General features: G+C 48.2%; 1 protein-coding gene across 3 annotated transcripts in view; it reads right to left on the reverse strand.

Moving 5' to 3' along the window:
• Nucleotides 1-19,134, reverse strand: part of LOC137427898 (guanylyl cyclase C) — a 219,445-nt gene that overhangs the window by 127,186 nt on the left and 73,125 nt on the right. For all 3 annotated transcript variants that reach the window (XM_078777647.1, XM_078777646.1, XM_068117705.2), the window contains exons 8-10: nt 11,791-11,914; nt 1,629-1,708; nt 1,296-1,395 (exon numbers count right to left, since the gene is read on the reverse strand). In XM_078777647.1, the coding sequence (XP_078633773.1) occupies nt 1,296-1,395; nt 1,629-1,708; nt 11,791-11,914 (304 nt within the window). The remainder of the gene's footprint in view (nt 1-1,295; nt 1,396-1,628; nt 1,709-11,790; nt 11,915-19,134) is intronic.

Consider the following 19,134-nt stretch of genomic DNA (forward strand, 5'->3'; position numbering starts at 1 on the left):
GAAGCTGATATCTAGACATGCCAGTGACCATGTGATTTAACTACAAAAGGTATTTTTGATTTATTGATTAATCAATTAATCAATTAATTTTTTTATTTTCTGATTATTGACGTAATTATTTAATTTTCTAAAAGTTACAGATTCGGATGAAGCACTGGTGGTTTTTGGTTATGCTACTACCATTTGATTAAGAAAATAATTATTTTACGATTATTATTCATTTATTTTAACTTCACAATTAATCAATCAATTATTGTTTCACTCAATTTTCGTCATATGTGTCAGGCTACTGCCTGACGTCTTCTTGTTACTTGCTGGAATAGATTCAGGCAAGTATGTTGGTTGGTTGGTTTGTCTGTCTGTTTGTGCGCAGTACTACTTCTGCATCGTTGCACATAGCATCGCCATGCTTTACACACATATTTGCCTTGCCCTGAAATAGACTGTGCCCAATTTTTAACTCTCTAGGCTAGGCCCAAGGTCAAACTCAAGGTCACCCAAAACGTGAAAATCGTTTTTTGCTTGATCCAAAATGGCCGATAAAAAAGTGCATTCCGGCAAGTCGTCTGTCTCTGAGCGATTTTTCATTTGTCTGTCTGTTTGTCTGTGAGCATGATATCCAAAATGGTTATGGGCAGATTCAGATAAAAATTGGTGGAGAGGTTGTGTATGTGACAAGGACAAAATGGTTAGATTTTTGTGAAGATCTGGAACTCGATCCGGTTACGAGAATTTTTCAGTGATTTTTCACCATTAAAAGATTGGGGTAAAACCTTACTTAGCATGATAACTAAAAACGTTATGGACAGATTCGGACGAAATTTGGTGGACAAGTTAGGTGTGTAACAAGGAATAATTGATTCAATTTTGGTGAAGATTCGTATACGAATACAGATTCGAATTTTTTAAAAGTGATTCTTCGCCATTGAGTGATCGGCCTAAAAACGATATATATCGCGATATTTCAAAACGTTGTGGCTGGATTATGACAAAACTTGGTGGATGAGTCGGTTAGGTGACAAGAAGAAGCCGATTTGATTTTGGATGAGGTCCGAATCCAGAACCCGCCCATCAGTGGGATACAAAACGTAATCTGTGGAGCTTGGCGGACGTACACTCTCTACAGAGTGCTGTTCTAGTTCCTTATGAATTACAACCCTTCTCAGACATTGCACTTGTTGCATGAAGCAGAAAGGCACTAGTTTCTCTTTGGCTTCCATCTTACCAACACTGTGCAATTGAGGTCGTTTGAGGCCTCATTGACTCACTTTGAGGCAGATCGAAGTGTGACTTACTTTCAATGTGATCTTTCGGTAGAACACCCCCGTCCCAAGGAAGTGTGCAGTTCGAATGTAGATTGAAGGACTTGTTCCTGGTACTGTACGTCCACAGAACCTGGAAATCAAGGAGCAAATGATGTTGGTAATCTACAACATTCAACAGGATAAAACTATGCACACTTCAAGAGTTCTTGAACAACAGTAACTTCAACTTGAGTTTGAATGGTAATAGTTATTTGGCTTTTATTTCAGTTCCGAGAAGTCCAGTAAGTTTACAACTTGTCTACTCACAATCCAACATGGCCGATGGTCAATGCACGACGTAGGATATCAATTGTTTCATATCACCTGTTTGTCTTGAAGCAGAAGAACCTCCAGGTCCATGTCTCGATTCCCATTGCTATCAAGGTAAACCGGTCCCACCAGGCCTGTGGATCAAGCATGGGGATAGCCGCATCGCATCACCATTTCGGGAACTCAGCTTTTCCACAAGTATATACAGTGCGTATCAAAAAAAAGGTAATCCGAATTCAAGGGGTTAATATGCAAAGGTTATTTATTTTGACAATTTACATGTGGATTACTAATTAAGAGGAGATCCTCAGATTTCCATTGATACCTTCCATGCATCATTGCTGTCACACATGACCGAGTACATGTTCATTGAAAATGACAAGTTCAAATCGCATTTTTACAAGTTTGGCTAATCAATGCAAGTCAGGATAATTGGTGCAAAATAAACGTCAGATGTGAACTTTTCTCAGGAATGATTGGCCTTTATGCACCCACACCTTCAACATGTCCACCTCCCCTTTCAACACAAAGCTCACAGCGGCGGAGCATGCCCTGAACTGCTCGTCTCACCATAGCCGGGTCATTGCGCAAAGCATCTACTTCATGTCGAATACGGCCCTGCAATTCGTCAAGATCATGGGGAGGAGTTACGAACACCTTGTTCTTTAAATGTCCCCAAAGGAAATAATCACATGGTGTGAGGTCAGGTGATCTTGGCGGCCATTCCACTGCATGGTTGAGGGCGATGACTCGGTCTCCAAGAGTTCCCTCAGTCGATCTCAGACAGCGATAAGACGATGTGCTGGGGCGCCGTCTTGGACCCACCAGAGATATCTGAAGACACCACGAACCTGTCCCTCAAAGTTCTCCTCCAGCTGCGGTAAAACTTCATCATTGATCATCTGCAGATACCTGTTTCCATTGACATTCCTTTGAAAGAAAAATGGTCCGATCGCCTGAACACTTCCACAAAGTCCCAACCAAACAGTCCACTTTTGTCGATTCATGTTAGTGTCAAAATTAAATTCCGGGGGTTGTCCTGTCGGTGCATATTCAAGAACATTATGGGTATTGACCTTCCGTCCATGGCGAAAGCAGCTTTGTCGCCGATAACGAGATACCGCAGGAAATTGACATCTGCTTCGCAACGTGCTATCAACCATCTGGCAAGTGTTACGTGCTCCTCCCCAAACCCCGGTCACGGTGTACCTCCGAGCCTCGAGAGGAGTCATGGCAGAAAGATGTGTTATTCTGTGTGTCAAAGATCAATGGTGAAACCACACCAATTGTTACCAACAAACAAGTATTGTCTTAAGGTCACACAAGAATAACAGCAATAACAATATTAATCAATTGTACAACCAATATATCATTCCTGTGATGGTACCATCAGTTTCGTACAATATAACTCACTGTGCTCCAAGTGAGCGAAAATAACATTTCCAATGTCTCTGTCCCGGCTTCAAGCCAAAGTCGATCCACACTCCAGTGATCGTCAGAACAATGTTGTAATGAGACCAGAATCCCATTCGGTTGACAGTCACACTGCCAAAGATGGGCAAAGGTGTCCTCAATAGGCGACGGGGAAATCACACCTTCGGGTATGGATGTTCAACGGCTCCCCACATGGCGAACCGCAAATTCCCACTCGAAATCCACATTACACATGCAAACCAGGCTAACGGCTGGATGCGTTGAAATGGTTGGAGCGAGGTGAAAAACCTGGAGCGATGCAAAATCAGACGCAAGGCAAAATGGCCAATGGTCCGTTCTCGAGACGTAACGGCACTCCAATGATTCTCTTCGGAATCAACCGCAAAACCTGTCACGCAGGTTTATCTATCACAGCGATAACAACTCTGTCGCAGGAATCCCTTTCCCAGGAAACCCCAAAGTTCGTTAGTGACCCCCGTTCGCCAGCGTTTGCTCCAGACCTCCGAGCAGCTCGGCTCCTTCTCCACCTTATTCGCTCCGCCTCCTTTTCCTCTTCTTCTTCCTCTTCTTCTTCGTCCGGTTCCCGATCCGGTTTCCGGTTTCTTTTTAAAACATTAATTTTTTTTACCTTTTGAAAACAGTTATCTCCAATTCACTTAAACGATAACAATAATAGTACATGGAATCAAAAATGTTTACAGTGGATGAGAACCACAACAACGGAAGTGACGAATCCGTAACACAAGCACCAGCCTCCTAGCAAAATCCCCTAGCTTAAGTTGATGCCGGATGTGAATCCGATATGGATGTTGGTGGAGGTCCAGTCTTGTGATTCGGTTGAATGTTGCCTAAGGCAATCCCGTCCTATTTCGTCTTGCGCTGGTATTCCTAGGATGCTCCAAAACTTGCTGCCTTACTGCTGCAATGTTCATTTCCGATCGCCCAGTGCGCCTCCTACCAGAATTCCCCTTGTTGCGGTTGAGGCTAGTGCCATGCAAAGCTGGCCGCTGGTATAAACACTCTATGTGGTTGTTTAGGGCCACAACCGCTAGGGGGAGCCACACATGGCTAACTCAGTGTGTAGCCATGTAACGCTGGGGTAACGTTGCCGTCAACGTTTTGTTGTTATGTAGCAGCGCCATCACCAGCACCTGCCTTCTCTCTCCCAATCTCCCATTCACAACTTATATTGACCAACAGAGTACACAAATGGCTCCTAAAAGGAAATTTATGTCTGGCACTCAAGGGCGGAAGAAGAGAAAATTGGAGATGGTAAAAAGAACACAGGATAAAGGTATGTGATTGTTTGTTTGTTTGTTCGGATTGAATGAATGTGACAGTCGTTTTTCTTGCAACATTAAAGTCGTCTTTTAAAATAACTAGTGCAGTGCCCGTTCAAAACATGCCTGTTCCAAATAGGCATTATTTGGATAAACTGACTACATATAAATAGGCCTGGAAGATAAATATAACATACCCATGCAATGTCTTCCAGCCTATATTAAAAAAAAAAAAAATCTAATGTATAATCTTTTCAGGGGCATTATTGAAATATTTTGGAGCAACCTCCGCTGCACCAGGACCATCTACCTCGTCAGCTGACATGACTGCTGCTGAGGGAGGGAACATCGTCAGATTGAGAGACTTCGGGGGCATCTACTCCCTCCTCTGACGTGACTGCGTCTGCTGCAGAGGTCGTAACTGAGGTACCACAGCCTTCTACATCATCCACTGATATTCCATCTGCCACCTCCCAATATCCAGTTGCAGCACAACCGCAAGATCCATTTGACTGGCCATCTATCCTGTCAGATGCAGACAGGACAGATATTGTACGCAGAGGGCCGTTTCAGGTTGCCCCAGCATTCACCTTTCCCAGAAGGCAGGACGGTAGACGTTTTCATCACCACTACACATACAGGACACTGGTAAATGAGGAAACAATTAAGGGGAGCTGCCTCGTCTACTCCAGGAAAAACAATGCAGTTTACTGCTTCTGTTGCAAATTGTTCTCCAACAAGACATACAAGTTGGTTAAAGAGGGACTGTCAGACTGGATGAACATTGGGGCCTTGTTGAAAACCCATGAAAACAACCCTGATCACACAAAGCATATGGTCACATGGAAAGAACTGGAGCTTCGACTCCACATGCATGTGGAGACCGTACTCAAGGAGAAGACACTGCGAAGCACGAAGACTCACTTTGCCTATGAAGCACCAGATGAGCCAGTCAGGGATGCCCTGAAGAGGCTAGAGACCACATTTTTCAATGTGGTCGTCGACTCTGCCATTGCATCTTTGGACAACTGGTTTGAAACACTTGGACAAGTTAAAAGCAAGTTTGGGGTACTGCAAAACTTCCCAACCTTGGATGATGAAGCACTGGAGAAACAATGTGAGGAGCTTGAGAACACACTGCGGAGTGGAGAGGAAGCCGACATTGATGGGAGAGAGCTGGCCATGGAAATCAGGAACCTTCCTCAGTTACCCACAAACAGGATGACTGCATTTGAACTGCTGGACTTTGTCCACAAGAAGGAACTGACAGAGTTGTATCCAAATCTTTGGATATCCCTGAGGATTGCCTGTACCCTGCCAGTGACAGTGGCATCAGCTGAAAGAAGCTTTTCAAAGCTTAAGCTGATGAAGACATACCTGCGATCATCTATGGCACAAGACCGCCTCACTGGACTTGCCATCATTAGTATTAACCAAGAGGTTGGCAGGCAGGTGTCTTACGATGATGTCATTCACGATTTTGCTTCAAGAAAATCAAGGAGGCAAAGATTTTGAGGACTTTCTCACTGATGTTGGGTGGTGGTGAAAGGATGGATCGCTATAGTTTCTACAGTAGCCTATAGCTGTTGTTTTGTACAATAGTTTTTTTTTTTTGTTTTTTTTTTTGTATACTGAATCGAGGCTCGTGAAAGAGCTAACATTTACTTCACAAACAAATCAACCAGACAAACAAAATATATAAAAAGAGGGAGCGGAAGACAAGATGGGGAGAGAAGGGGAAGCACACACAAACAACATTTGAGAGCAGGGAGATGTGTGGAAGGGAGAGGGCTTGGGGGGAGGAGGCGTGGGAAGGGGGGTGGGGGAGGAGAAGTATAAAACACAAAGACATCAAGGACTTCCAGGACAGAAGTTGGTATTTCAAAAAAGTGGAATTGGGGTGAAATTAGCGGGGGTAGAAAATATCACGGTTTTGGATGGGGGAAGATAAGAGATGGTGGTGAACAGCTCTTTTAAAGACCTGGAGGGTGGAGTGGGATTGAAGAGAGTGAGGGATTTGTTCCAGAGGTGGGAGTAAAGAGGAATGAAGGAGTGAAGGTGAGCAGAGAGTCTTGATTTTGGCAGTTTAACCATAAGAGGGTTGCAGGCAGATCTTGTGCGACCTGCAGGAATATTTGGGGGACAGAGCCCAGAGAGAGCTGGGAGAGCGAGGCCGGAGAGGAGTCGGTAGAAGACGGAAAGACCACCAACCTGCCTGCGGTGATTAAGTGAAAGGCCCTCGGAGATAGCGTCATCGCGGGAGATTCCAATGATTCTGAATGCTTTGGTTTCAACAGCGTGAAGACGAGCTAGGTGTGAGGCAGGAGCACCAGCCCAGAGGGGAGAGCAGTATTCCATTGAGCTGCGGATGAAAGGCTTGTATGTGGTGAGAAGCTCAGGTGCGCCAAGGAAGGACTTCGCACGACGGAGGATGCCCAGTCGGCGACTGGCTTTGGAGGCCAGATTTGAAATGTGGTTTTCCCAGGAAAAATCATGGCAGATAGTGAGACCCAAAAGCTTGAGTGACAGAACTTCTTGGAGAGGATTATTCAGAAAGTGGATGGGAGGGTTGTCCAGTCGGTCTTTTCGGAGAGACATCGTAAGTGTGTGAGATTTGTCGGGATTGAAAGACATGTTCCACTTGTTTGCCCAGTCTGTGATTTTGTCCAGGTCTGCAGAGAGTGAGGAGGCTGCAGACTGCCAATCTGAGGGATGAAGAATGGAGTGACAGAGAGTAGAGTCATCAGCAAAGAGATAGAGAGGATTTTCAAGAGAGTCAGAGAGATCATTGATGAAGACCAGAAAAAGCACAGGGCCCAGAACACTGCCTTGGGGAACTCCAGCCTGAACAGGAAGAGGAGATGAGAGAAACCCATTCAGAGCCACACGTTGACTGCAACTAGAGAGGAAGTCCGCCAGCCATGCGTGGAGATTTCCATGGATACCAAAAGAGGAGGGTTTGGTGAGCAGAGCGGGGTGCCAGCCCGTATCGAAGGCACGTGATATGTCAAGGGAGACTGCTCTAATTTCCTGTTTGGCATTGAGGACCTCCATCCATTGTTGAGAAAGCAGAAGCAGCATGTCCACAGTAGAGTGACCAGGTCTGAAACCAAATTGATGATCAGAGATCAAGCCATTGGAGAAGAGGAAAGATTTCATATCCGAAGCAATGATGGATTCCATGACTTTGCTGATAATTGGGAGGAGGCTGATTGGTCTGTAGTTGCTGGGATCTGTTTTTGCACCTTTTTTGTGCAAAGCGGTGATGTTGGCAGATTTCCAAGCAGATGGAAGATGACCTTGAGCAAAAGAGAGAGTGAAGAGGACAGAGAGAGGGAGTGAAAGAGCGGAAGAACAGGATTTTAGGACCCGTGGGCTGATGCCGTCAGGTCCAGTTGCAGAATCAGAGTCGAGGGTTGACAGAAACTTTTCCACCTTGTCAGGAGGAAAGGACGCAGAGTCCAGGAGCAGCTGGGTATGACTGGGTACGGTGGGTACAGAGAGGGATGGGTTTGGGACCCAAGATTTAGAGGCAAACACAGAGTTGAGGCATTCAGCTTTTTCACGTGCGGAGTCATGTGTGGCCATTTGAGGTGAGGGAGGGGATGGAGGGGGAACAAACACCAGAAACAGATTTGACCAGACGCCACCAGGATTTGGAAGAGGGAGACAGATAAGAGAGTTCGGTCCTGAGAACGGAGAGATATTGTTTCCTGGCTCTCCTGAGGGTGGACACACACTTGTTTCGGGCTTTGTGAAAGGAAATGAGATTTCCTTCCGTTGGATTTGCTTTCCAGGAGACGAAAGCAAGTTGTTTCAGGGCAATAGCCTCACCACAAGATTCCCTGTACCATGGACGGGAGGAAGGGTATGACAACTGAAGACGAGATGGGATAAATCTGTGCATGAGAGAGAGCAATTTACTTTGGAAGAATTCCCAGGATGAGTTGATGTCAGAGGCGGTAGAGATGGGAGACCAGTCCAGATGATTGATGGCTGCTTGAAGACCGTGCCAGTTGGCCTGAGTGAAATGCCAGACTCGTCGACGCTGAGGAGGCTCTCTGAGAATGGTCAGAGAGATGTCCACTTTAACAAGCACATGATCAGAAGAGCCGATTGGAGCAGAAGAAGAGCAGCAGACATTTTCAGGGAAGTTCGTCATAACCAAGTCCAGAAGAGAAGATGCTCCGTTGACTGAGATCCGGGTCGGGAAATTGACAGATTGTGTCAGTCCCAGTGAGTCGCAGAAGTCCTTTGCTGAGGAGCCATGGCTGGTGAGAGAGGTACCCACACCCAGCCAACTGGCATGGTGACAGTTGAAATCACCACATATGAGGAAGAGAGAGTTGGGATGGGTAGATAGAAGTTGGTCCATATTATCAGACAGCGAGATGTAGATGGAGTCATCACTGTTTGGTGGACGGTACAACACACATATGAACAAAAGGTGGGAGCGAAGGGGAAGCCGTAGCCAAAGGTATTCCTGGGGGTGAGGTGGAGAGAGGGCAGTGCAGGGCGAGTGAGGAAGAGAGTTTTTTAATAAAGATAGCAACCCCACCTCCAGGACGAGGCTCAGGTCTATCATACCGGAGGAGGTAGTAACCTGGGAGAGTTAACATTTTTGTCGTGTTCACTTTATTTATTTTGAATATTTTGAACTCATATTGATTGTTCATTGCTATTTAATTGTCAAAATATTTTTTGTTTTTATTGGTGTTCATTTGTCATTGTCTACTTACTTGTTTCTTAACTTCTCAAACTTTTATATATTTTTAATATACATTGTTTTCAAATAAAGTAAGAGATTTGTTGTTAATTCATTTGTCCATGTCCATTGTGCTTGCGTGTGTGTGTGTGTGTGTGTGTGTGTGTGTGTACACGCGCATGTGTGTGTGTGTGTGTGTGTGTGTGTGTGTGTGTGTGTGTGTGTGTGTGTGTGTGTGTGTGTGTGTGTGTGTGTGTCCATTCAGTTATGAGCAGTGCGTGATTTGGGGGTTGCGCTGGGAGTGTTTTGGGGCCACAAACAAATTGTTTAGGGCCACCAAAATCCTAGGGCCGGCCCTGGTGCCATGCTCTTGGTGTTTTCTAACATTCGCCCAGATGGTTTTGGCTGCTGGAGGCTCCCGTTCTAGGAAACGTTCCCTGAACGCATCACGAGTACGCTGCAAACTTCCAGTTTGGTGAAAGGTTGCAACCACGAAGGTCCGCTGTTCAGTCGTAAGTTGAACCATCTTTTCAATGACCCAGACCGTCTCTAATCCCATACACTGTAGGCCCATCTTAAATACCCATCTTAAACAAAGGATGACGCAACCGACGATTACCAGACCAGCTTAACAATTTTACATAATCAACTTGGCAGTCGACAAGTAATGCGTCCATTTAAAACTGACTTGCACCGATTAGCCAAACTTGTAAAATGCGATTTGAACTTGTCATTTTCAATGAACATGTACTCGGTCATGTGTGACAGCAATGATGCATGAAAGGCATCAATGGAAAGCTGAGGATATCCTCATAATTGGTAAACCACATGTAAATTGTCAAACTAAATAACCTTTGCATATTAACCCCTTGAATTCGGATTACCTTTTTTTTGATACGCACTGTATAACGGAGATGGCTGTCCGTTCGCAGTTACGCTGATTGGCTGTGTGAGGCTCGGTGCGATGTGATTGGCTCCTGGCAAGATTAAATAATGTATCATATACTTATTAAAAGCTGATATTTGGAATCTGATTCCGTATTTCATCATCGGAACTCGTGGCCTAAATAATTATGTCGAAATCTCGAGTGAAATCGGAACAAAATTAGGAAAAAGCGAATTGTAAAAACTTAATGATTAAACAATAGGTTCCCTGAGACATGAGGTAAACAAATGAGACATGAGGTAAACAAATGAGACATGAGGTAAACAAATGAGACATGAGGTAAACAAATGAGACATGAGGTAAACAAATGAGACATGAGGTAAAATGGCTCCACAATTCATTTTTCTTTTAAAGCCATTTAAAATAAATAGAACACGGACATGAAGATAGGAGAGAAGTGGGGTAAGGAGCAGGATGAGAGGGGAGGGAGAGGGGAGTGGGGGAGAGAGAGCGAGTGGGGGAGATGGGGGAGATGGGAGTGGGGGAGGGAGAAGAGTGGGGGAGACAGGGGAGGGAGACGGGAGTGGAGGTGGAGAGATAGGAGTTGGGGGAGGGGGTGAGATAGTGGGGGAGAGATGAGAGAGGAAGAAGGGGAGGGAGGAGAGGGGAGGAAGGGGAGGGAGGAGAGAGGCAAGAGGGGGAGAATGGGAGGGATTAGAGAGGCAAGAGGGGGAATATTGGAGGGAGGAGAGAGGCAAGAGGGGGAGAAGGGGAGGGAGGAGAGAGGAAAGAGGGGGAGAATGGGAGGGAGGAGAGAGGCAAGAGGGGGAATATTGGAGGGAGGAGAGAGGCAAGAGGGGGAGAAGGGGAGGGAGGGGATAGGCAAGAGGGGGAAAAGGGGAGTGAGGAGAGAGGCAAGAGGGGAGAAGGGAAGAGGAGGGAGGAGAGAGGCGAGAGGAGGAGAATGGGATGGAGGAGGGAGGAGAGAGGCGGGGGGGGGGAGAAGGGGAGGAAGGAGAGAGGGGGAGGAGAGATGCAAGAGGGGGAGAAGGGGAGGGAGGAGAGAGGCAAGAGGGGGAAAAGGGGAGGGAAGAGAGAGGCAAGAGGGGGAGAATGGGAGGGAGGAGAGAGGCAAGAGGGGGAATATTGGAGGGAGGAGAGAGGCAAGAGGGGGAGAAGGGGAGGGAGGGGATAGGCAAGAGGGGGAAAAGGGGAGTGAGGAGAGAGGCAAGAGGGGAGGAGGGAAGAGGAGGGAGGAGAGAGGCGAGAGGAGGAGAATGGGATGGAGGAGGGAGGAGAGAGGCGGGGGGGGGGGGAGAAGGGGAGGAAGGAGAGAGGGGGAGGAGAGATGCAAGAGGGGGAGAAGGGGAGGGAGGAGAGACGCAAGAGGAGGAGAAGGGGGGGGGAGGAGAGAGGCAAAAGGGGAGGAAGAGAGAGGAGGGGGATGCTTTTGCTACTTTTTCCAGTCACTTGGGCTGGGTACTCTTCCTTGTTCCTTTATAAAGGCGGTTATGCCCTCAGGTATCATGGCTGATCACAACACACTGTGAAAACGATGATGCCCCATAGTTGTATGACCATCATCATTTTGCCAATGAGCTGCATCACTTTATAGCATGTGAGCCATACCTTAAGGCTCCCCTTTAACCTGATTCCACAGCACAGTCTGATTTCGCTGAATGAGCGTGGAAAACACTTTCCTCCAATCAGGATCGAGGAACTGTGGTTTGTCATGACTTTCCTGACTCCTGATTGGAGGATAACGCTTTGTGACTTCCGATCTGGACAGTCAGTTTGTAAGGTGAAATAGGGCTAGAGGAGACCATTTCACATTATGCAAGGTAACTGAAATGGTGGAGTAAAGTGCACAAGTGTGGTAAACAGACACACCAGATAAAATGACACAAGCACCTTGGAAAGTTTTGTTGTTGAAAAATAAGCTGTCATTTAAGTTGCACAAGACTTCGTGCTGGAGCATAGTTTGTGCGTAGGCAAGCACACTGTCATAGTATGCCCAGGCAAAGTAATTTGGGATCTGCAAGGAAGGGGGTGACAATTAACACTTATCCATAATGGAAGAGAGAGAAGACGCATTTCAAATACAGAATACATCAATGGCCTAGCAGGATGACAGAGTATGGTACATCAGATTCAGAATACATCAAGGTATCTGACTATTCCATCGTCCCTCGAAGAAAAGCTGCATCATGGCTCTTTACCCCATTGTCTGTCCCAATTTGCATGTGTCATTACCATGACTTCAATCGAAATGCTCAGCTGGGTTTCCATTGTGACATCACATCTTATGAAAATCCTCAACCTCTACTTCTCACTCCACTCTTAAAGCTGCAAGTTTCCGCCAAGATGGCAGTACTTACCGCAACGCAACCATTTAGAGCTGGATCTAGGTTAAACAGGCCATGGTGCTCTTCACAGAGTGTAGTCGGGCTATCGCAGCTACCCTGAGCAAATTCCTGCCCCAACTACCTAGTCCAACGTGTCAGGCCACATCAGTCAGTTCATGAAAGACCTGGGTCAAGCTTCCTCCAGTCAACCCCACAAGTGGGGAAAAAGTGGCTGCTAAAGAAGAAAAAGAAAAAGCAATGTTAACGCCTGCGAAGGATCCCTGGGGCTTTTGAAGCTGCACTTTCACTCTTGGGAAACGGAACATAGCACAGTAGATAAGGGTAGGCCTACGACCAAACCAAGCAACATGCTCTTTGGAGTGATGGTTTGATTAGCCTCCGTTGGATTAAGTCTGAAACGGAGACTTATGGATTGGGAGTTGTCCATCCGTCTGCACGTCCGCAACCAAATCTTGGAGAGCTATGGACCGATTTTGTTCATACTTGGCCCAAAAACAAAATATGATGGTGTATATATGTATGTATGTATGTATATATATTGTTACGCAACCGTGATTAACACCACAGTTACGGATGGCCGATTTGCGAGACTTTAACTCCCGAGGCGAAAACTCAATGGCGGATTAAAGCTCAACACAAAGTTAAACGCGCGGAATGGCGGACACAGCAAAGCTCCGCCCGCCGCCTTATCTACTAAAATCAAACACCCAGGAAAACTGCGTTCAGATATATACAGAAAATAATATAAGGATTTATTATTTATAAGTAAAGACAGTGAAAAAGCCCGCGCCGGTAATACTAATAAATCGAATAAGCCTAAATTGGGATCCCAGACACAACAGATATCAAACACGATACAAGGGAGGTGAATACGAAAATAACACGTCTTTTTGGTTTATGCACAGTGTATTCGCGGGTACGGCCTTATCTCGTCCTTGTCGTCTTGGTGACCGCCGTCCAACACCCGGCTCCTTTCGGCCCCGATGTACCCACGAGGCCTCGCTCCAAGTTCCACAAGCCCCGATCGCACACCACGAGGTCCCTCGCTCCAAGTTCCACAAGGCCTCGCTCCAAGCACCACGCGCCCGACGCAGGCCAGCGGCTCCACACGAGGTCGATCTCCACAAGGTCCGTGCACCAAAGGTTCAACATAAGCTGCACAAAGCAAGCGAACTCCACTTGACTCGACTCTCTTTTGGGAGTGCTGGCAGCCAAGTGCCAACTGTTCAGTGCCAACTGTTCAGTGCCAACTGTTCAACGAACTGCCTCGAACTGCTCACGAACTGTTGCGAACTGCCGTGTGCTCTGTGTGCTCTGTGTGCTCTGTGTGCCCTGTGTGCCAACTGTTCAACGAACTCTCTACGAACTGCCTACGAACTGTTGCGAACTGCCACGAAATGGCGTCCGACCGTCGCTAATATCTCTGGCCGATGACGTCACATTGGCGCACTCCTCAGCCAATCATAGCCTCCCAACTCGCCGGCTTGCCCAGGTCACGCCCTCTGCGGCATGCTACTCCTGACATCTCCCGTCCCCGACCCCGCGGTCCTTGTGTTATAACACGTGCCAGGCGAGGTTTGTAGGCCTTGGAGGTGTAAACGGTGGCGGCCAATTGTGGCGGTGTTTTTGGCCTGGTTTCCTGTCCATTTATTCCGAAGTCATTGTCAGGGAAAGGAATTATTTAATGTTGCGCTAAGGACCTAACTAATGTTTATGTGGTTTGCAGTGCCATAATGGACGAAGGTTTGACTACTAGGTGAGACTCACAGGGGCGTTACCTTTAATCCCTCACTATTTAACACTCGAACCTCCAGGTAGGTCCACAATCATACATTTTCCCCCGACAAACGCCTAAACATCAAGAACTTATTACATGTAGAGTCCCTGTCACGACAGCCGAATACCTACCTATTCAGATCTACCTAGCTCTAGATGTTGCTCTACCAAATTCATAACACAGCCCCCCCCCCCCCCCCTGGAACCGTAGCTCCTGCAAGGTTCACCGCAGGCTCTACCATTCCAGCCTTAACACTTACTGTCACACACTTAATTAACCTATGAAATAAATCAGGAAGGGCTGTGGGAAGTGAGTCGGACTACCTACCTACACTTCCTTAACATGCTGAACCCCTTAACCATCATGCAAGTATGTACATTTTCTTCATTGTTCCTGTGGAGGGAGGAAACAAACAACACACAACACTAACTTAACCACAAAACTTAACCATCTTTCCAAAACTCAAAACTCTAACCTTTGTACATACCCCGGTCTACAGACCGCGTCCCCCGGTGGATGCCACAAGACACAACCTTACCTGCGGGGCCATCCCCAATGCATCCCCCTAAATTTCCACGGGCCCTGTCCAGATGTTACAGGTGAGTGACACGGCTCGGTGGATTTCGCCCATATTCATGCAACACAGACCCCTTAACCACTCATTCTCATTCCATAGGTCATCAAGGCATTTCAAAAATCAACAAAGCACTTATTTCAATACACCCCCTGCAGGACCATGGCATTGATGTCATTCACGTGGGTGTGCATTCCTCAACTAGGCAGCGGGGAGGTACCGCACAAAAAGATGGTGGGGGCGCATCAGGCTGTGGTGCCCGCAGTCCCAAAAACAAGTCAACCGACTTACAAGTTCATTGCCCCCCCCCCCCTTTTACCTCTTGGCCCCGTGACAGCCCAACAGCCCCTTTCCGCCGTTACCTCGCCGGTGAGGGTCTCCACACACACCAGGCTCCTTTGCCTCCTGCTTTCGCGCAGCAACACGGGTCACCGGGGGACTTCCTCACCCCGCGGCGCCCAACCAGACCCTCCACCGACGAGCTCCAATTTCCAGTTACCACCGGCTGCCAGGGGTAATTGCCGCAGAGGGGGGCCCGCAGGCATCGCTCCTCAGAGCTTGCTCTGTACCTGCGGACACACACACCTTCCCCACCCACAAGACCCCAAAACACACTTCCTCCCCCGCTGCCATTCAATTCTCCACACAACTCAGCACAATCCAGTACAATTCTTGGTGTAAAAGGTGTTACAAGGCTTGCCATGGCCTGCCACATGTGAAATCCCCCAGTTCACATTTAAACCATCACACATTTCCAAAAGCACATTTCCAAAAGCACAAGTATCGCCCCTCATTATCTCCAATAATCATCACTCACTCTCCAGGTTCCACTCTCACGACCACATCAAAACACCTAACCACAATACAAAAACATACGCCACCCACAAGACACTGTGGCTCCCATTCCATCCCCTCACCGGCCATGTCATCACTCTCACCCGCCTCCCAACTCCAAATTACATGTCCCCAATTTCCCAAAGCAAGTCCTGAAGCCTGGGACAGTACTCCTTAAAACACTCACCTCAAGTGCAGGTAGTTGCAGGTTGGTCGGTCCAAAGTGCAATCCACCCATACAATTCCCAAAATTTCACATGGGGCCTACCAAATACTTCCAAATTTCTCTTTTGTCCCCACTACACTGGCAGGTATGTGGATCCGCATCCAACGTGATCCTCGCTACACAACTACCTGTGGCCACGACAGCTCTGCACCTCTACCGTGCAAGGGTCACCGGGACAAGGTGAGCAGTCAAAACGCCAACATGGCCCATGAGTGTCCATAAGGGCGCGACCCACCATCCATCCTTCGGCCCCCCTGCGAGGAACACAGCTGCAGCAGCCCCAGCTGGCCAATGTGGTGAGCACTTGCTGCCACAACACACACTACCGCACACACAACCTCGGCCCTGGGGGGCACGGTCGCAGTGCGTGGCATCCCTACAGCCACGTCCCCTGCACCTCCCCATCATCCCCCAGTCCGACTACAGAACTGCAGCCCCCCAGTGCTCACCCACACTTGACCACACCAAGGTCGTCAACAGCCATGCTCCACCAGGAGACCCACCCAGAAGACATGGTCCACACACCTCGGACACGCACAGCACCACGTTGACCCTCAGGCTACACAACTACATCCCCATCATCCCGCGTCCCAAATATCAGCACAGTTGCCCCCGCAACCAGTTGAAAGCTGTGTCTTGCTACCCTATTAATTTCATCACAGCCTCCAACACTTTGGTCTACACACCTGGATCAATAATGGCGTCACTGTACAGTGTCCACCATGGCATTTCAAAATCCACCCTTAAATTTACATCTAACCCACAGATTACCCATGCCAACCATTTGTCACATTTCACTAACCTCACCAAAGAAGGATGCTTTGCCATACACATGCCAGCCGAGCATGGCCCATATGCTCGGCTCGTTACACATCTCCCGATTCACATCCCCATGGCTCTCTTCCCAACCCGAGAGTCCATAAATCATAACGGAGCATCTGTGGAAGGTCACTCACACCATCACGTTCCACAGATGCCCCTATGGTTGTCCGGCAGGCTATCTCCATCCCTGTCCATTCGGTTTGACCCGCGTCCATCGACCAACACGGCATGGCAGGTCATCACATGCCAGTTGTCCCAAAGTCTCAGGGAGAGGGTGTCAGGTCGCATGCCCGGGTGATCACTACATCAGGCCCAAGCTGGCCATCTGCGGTGCCACCACCAAAGCGCGACCCACAACACCTCCCCCTAGTGGTCCTCAATAAATGCCAACCCAGGCTTGAGAAACCACCTCGGACCCCTCTGGAGGTCTTAACCCCCACCAGGGTCCGGTGACCCTGCCGGCCCGAGCCACCAGCTCGGACGGCGCCCCGACGGACAAGGGACGCCACACTCCACCAGACCCCCCGTGGGACCCAGGTCGCACCTCGACACCCCAGGCTGGACCCCACGTCCAAATCTCACCATCACAGCCCCCCAGCTGGCCGGCATACCCAAATTTTGAAAGGGGCAACTTTTGCCCGAGGCCATCACCCATGACCTCTCCATGTCCAAATCCCGCAGCCCGGGGACCAATCCCCACCATGGCTGCTCCAAATCAAGTTCCCATTGTAATTTTATTTTACAAATTTTCATTCCCACTGCCAAACCGCAGCTGCAGGGAACAACCTCTACCACCGGTTGTTCTGCCCCTCCCTGCAGTTGATACAAACTCCCTACAGGGACTACATCTCCAGAAGCTCTATCTCCCGATCCTCCAATATCCAAATCCAGCCCGGAGCCAACACACTCCCCCAACTGGTTGTCCAATTTTGGAGCCTCTGTTTCCAAATAGCAGTGTACAGTGAGCGTCCCCTCGGTCATTCCAACCACCTCCTCGGACCAACTCACCTCATCACCCAGGCTCCTTTGGGCCTGAACAAGCTCTACCTCCATGGGACTGTCACAGGTCTCCAGCCGCTGGATCAAATCATCCTCATCATTACAAATCATTCCTGGCCCCGCCAGGCTTTGATCAATATCCCCAATAAATACCTGGTCCGGCTCCATTGCACGGACCCCCAAAAACTCTACCCCCTCTTGCTCCGCACCACCGCCCTGGTGCTGCACAATTCCAAATTCATCCCCCGGTTGGGGTGTTGTGACATCCACACGGTCCCGATAAACAACCAGGCCAGAATGTGGGAAACATTCCCCATTACAACTCTCACATTCCAAATTTCCTTCCCCCTTCACCTGTGGGCACTCCCCACTCACCTGTGGACACTCCACGTTTACCTGTCGGCATTCCCCATCTACCTGTACACATTCCCCATCGAACTGTGGACATTCTCCGCTCACCTGTACACTTACCACAATTGCCATTTCCCTTTTTAATCCATTAATTTGGTCACTCATATCCTTCAGTCCTTCCCTCCATTCCTTCCCCTGCGACTCCATTTTATTTTTCATCCCTTCCATCTCCTTACTCATTTTATTTTCCATCCCTTCAATTTGTTCCTCCAATCGATCACTCATTCCCTTCATTCCTTCCCTACATTCCCGACTGGCTCGCTCACCCTCGGCCCTCTGAGCATTTATTAAATTTACTATGGTCTGGAGATCTATCGGGGCCGTCCCACTTGTTCCCGGCTCCCCGGTGGGGGAGGGGGATAAGTTGGTGCTCGGGACGGGGGAGGTTCCAAGGCTCACCTCGACATCTAATTCCCCTATTTCCGGCTCACTCCCGACGCTGACGGAGGCCTCGCTGCGTACTTCCATCTCATCAATTTCCGACATCCGCTTTCCGGAAGATTGTTTCCCGCGCGCGTATTTATTTTAATAATTCCTGAAACAATTTAAATTTGACGAAGACGCGATATCGCGCTCCGTTTGCCCGATTGATTATTAAATTTCTCCGCCTCGACTATAAAAATCTTGCGTTCGAACGTCGGGCGCAATGTACGCCCGACCGTGTCGATGTCTCGCCGCGGACAAAAAAATTTGTCCGACGGGTTCAAATCCTACACTCCTGACACCACTTGTTACGCAACCGTGATTAACACCACAGTTACGGATGGCCGATTTGCGAGACTTTAACTCCCGAGGCGAAAACTCAATGGCGGATTCAAGCTCAACACAAAGTTAAACGCGCGGAATGGCGGACACAGCAAAGCTCCGCCCGCCGCCTTATCTACTAAAATCAAACACCCAGGAAAACTGCGTTCAGATATATACAGAAAATAATATAAGGATTTATTATTTATAAGTAAAGACAGTGAAAAAGCCCGCGCCGGTAATACTAATAAATCGAATAAGCCTAAATTGGGATCCCAGACACAACAGATATCAAACACGATACGAGGGAGGTGAATACGAAAATAACACGTCTTTTTGGTTTATGCACAGTGTATTCGCGGGTACGGCCTTATCTCGTCCTTGTCGTCTTGGTGACCGCCGTCCAACACCCGGCTCCTTTCGGCCCCGATGTACCCACGAGGCCTCGCTCCAAGTTCCACAAGCCCCGATCGCACACCACGAGGTCCCTCGCTCCAAGTTC

The sequence above is a fragment of the Myxine glutinosa genome, chromosome 5 (assembly GCF_964187855.1).
Source record: "Myxine glutinosa chromosome 5, kmMyxGlut1.1, whole genome shotgun sequence".
Lineage (NCBI taxonomy): Eukaryota > Metazoa > Chordata > Myxini > Myxiniformes > Myxinidae > Myxine > Myxine glutinosa.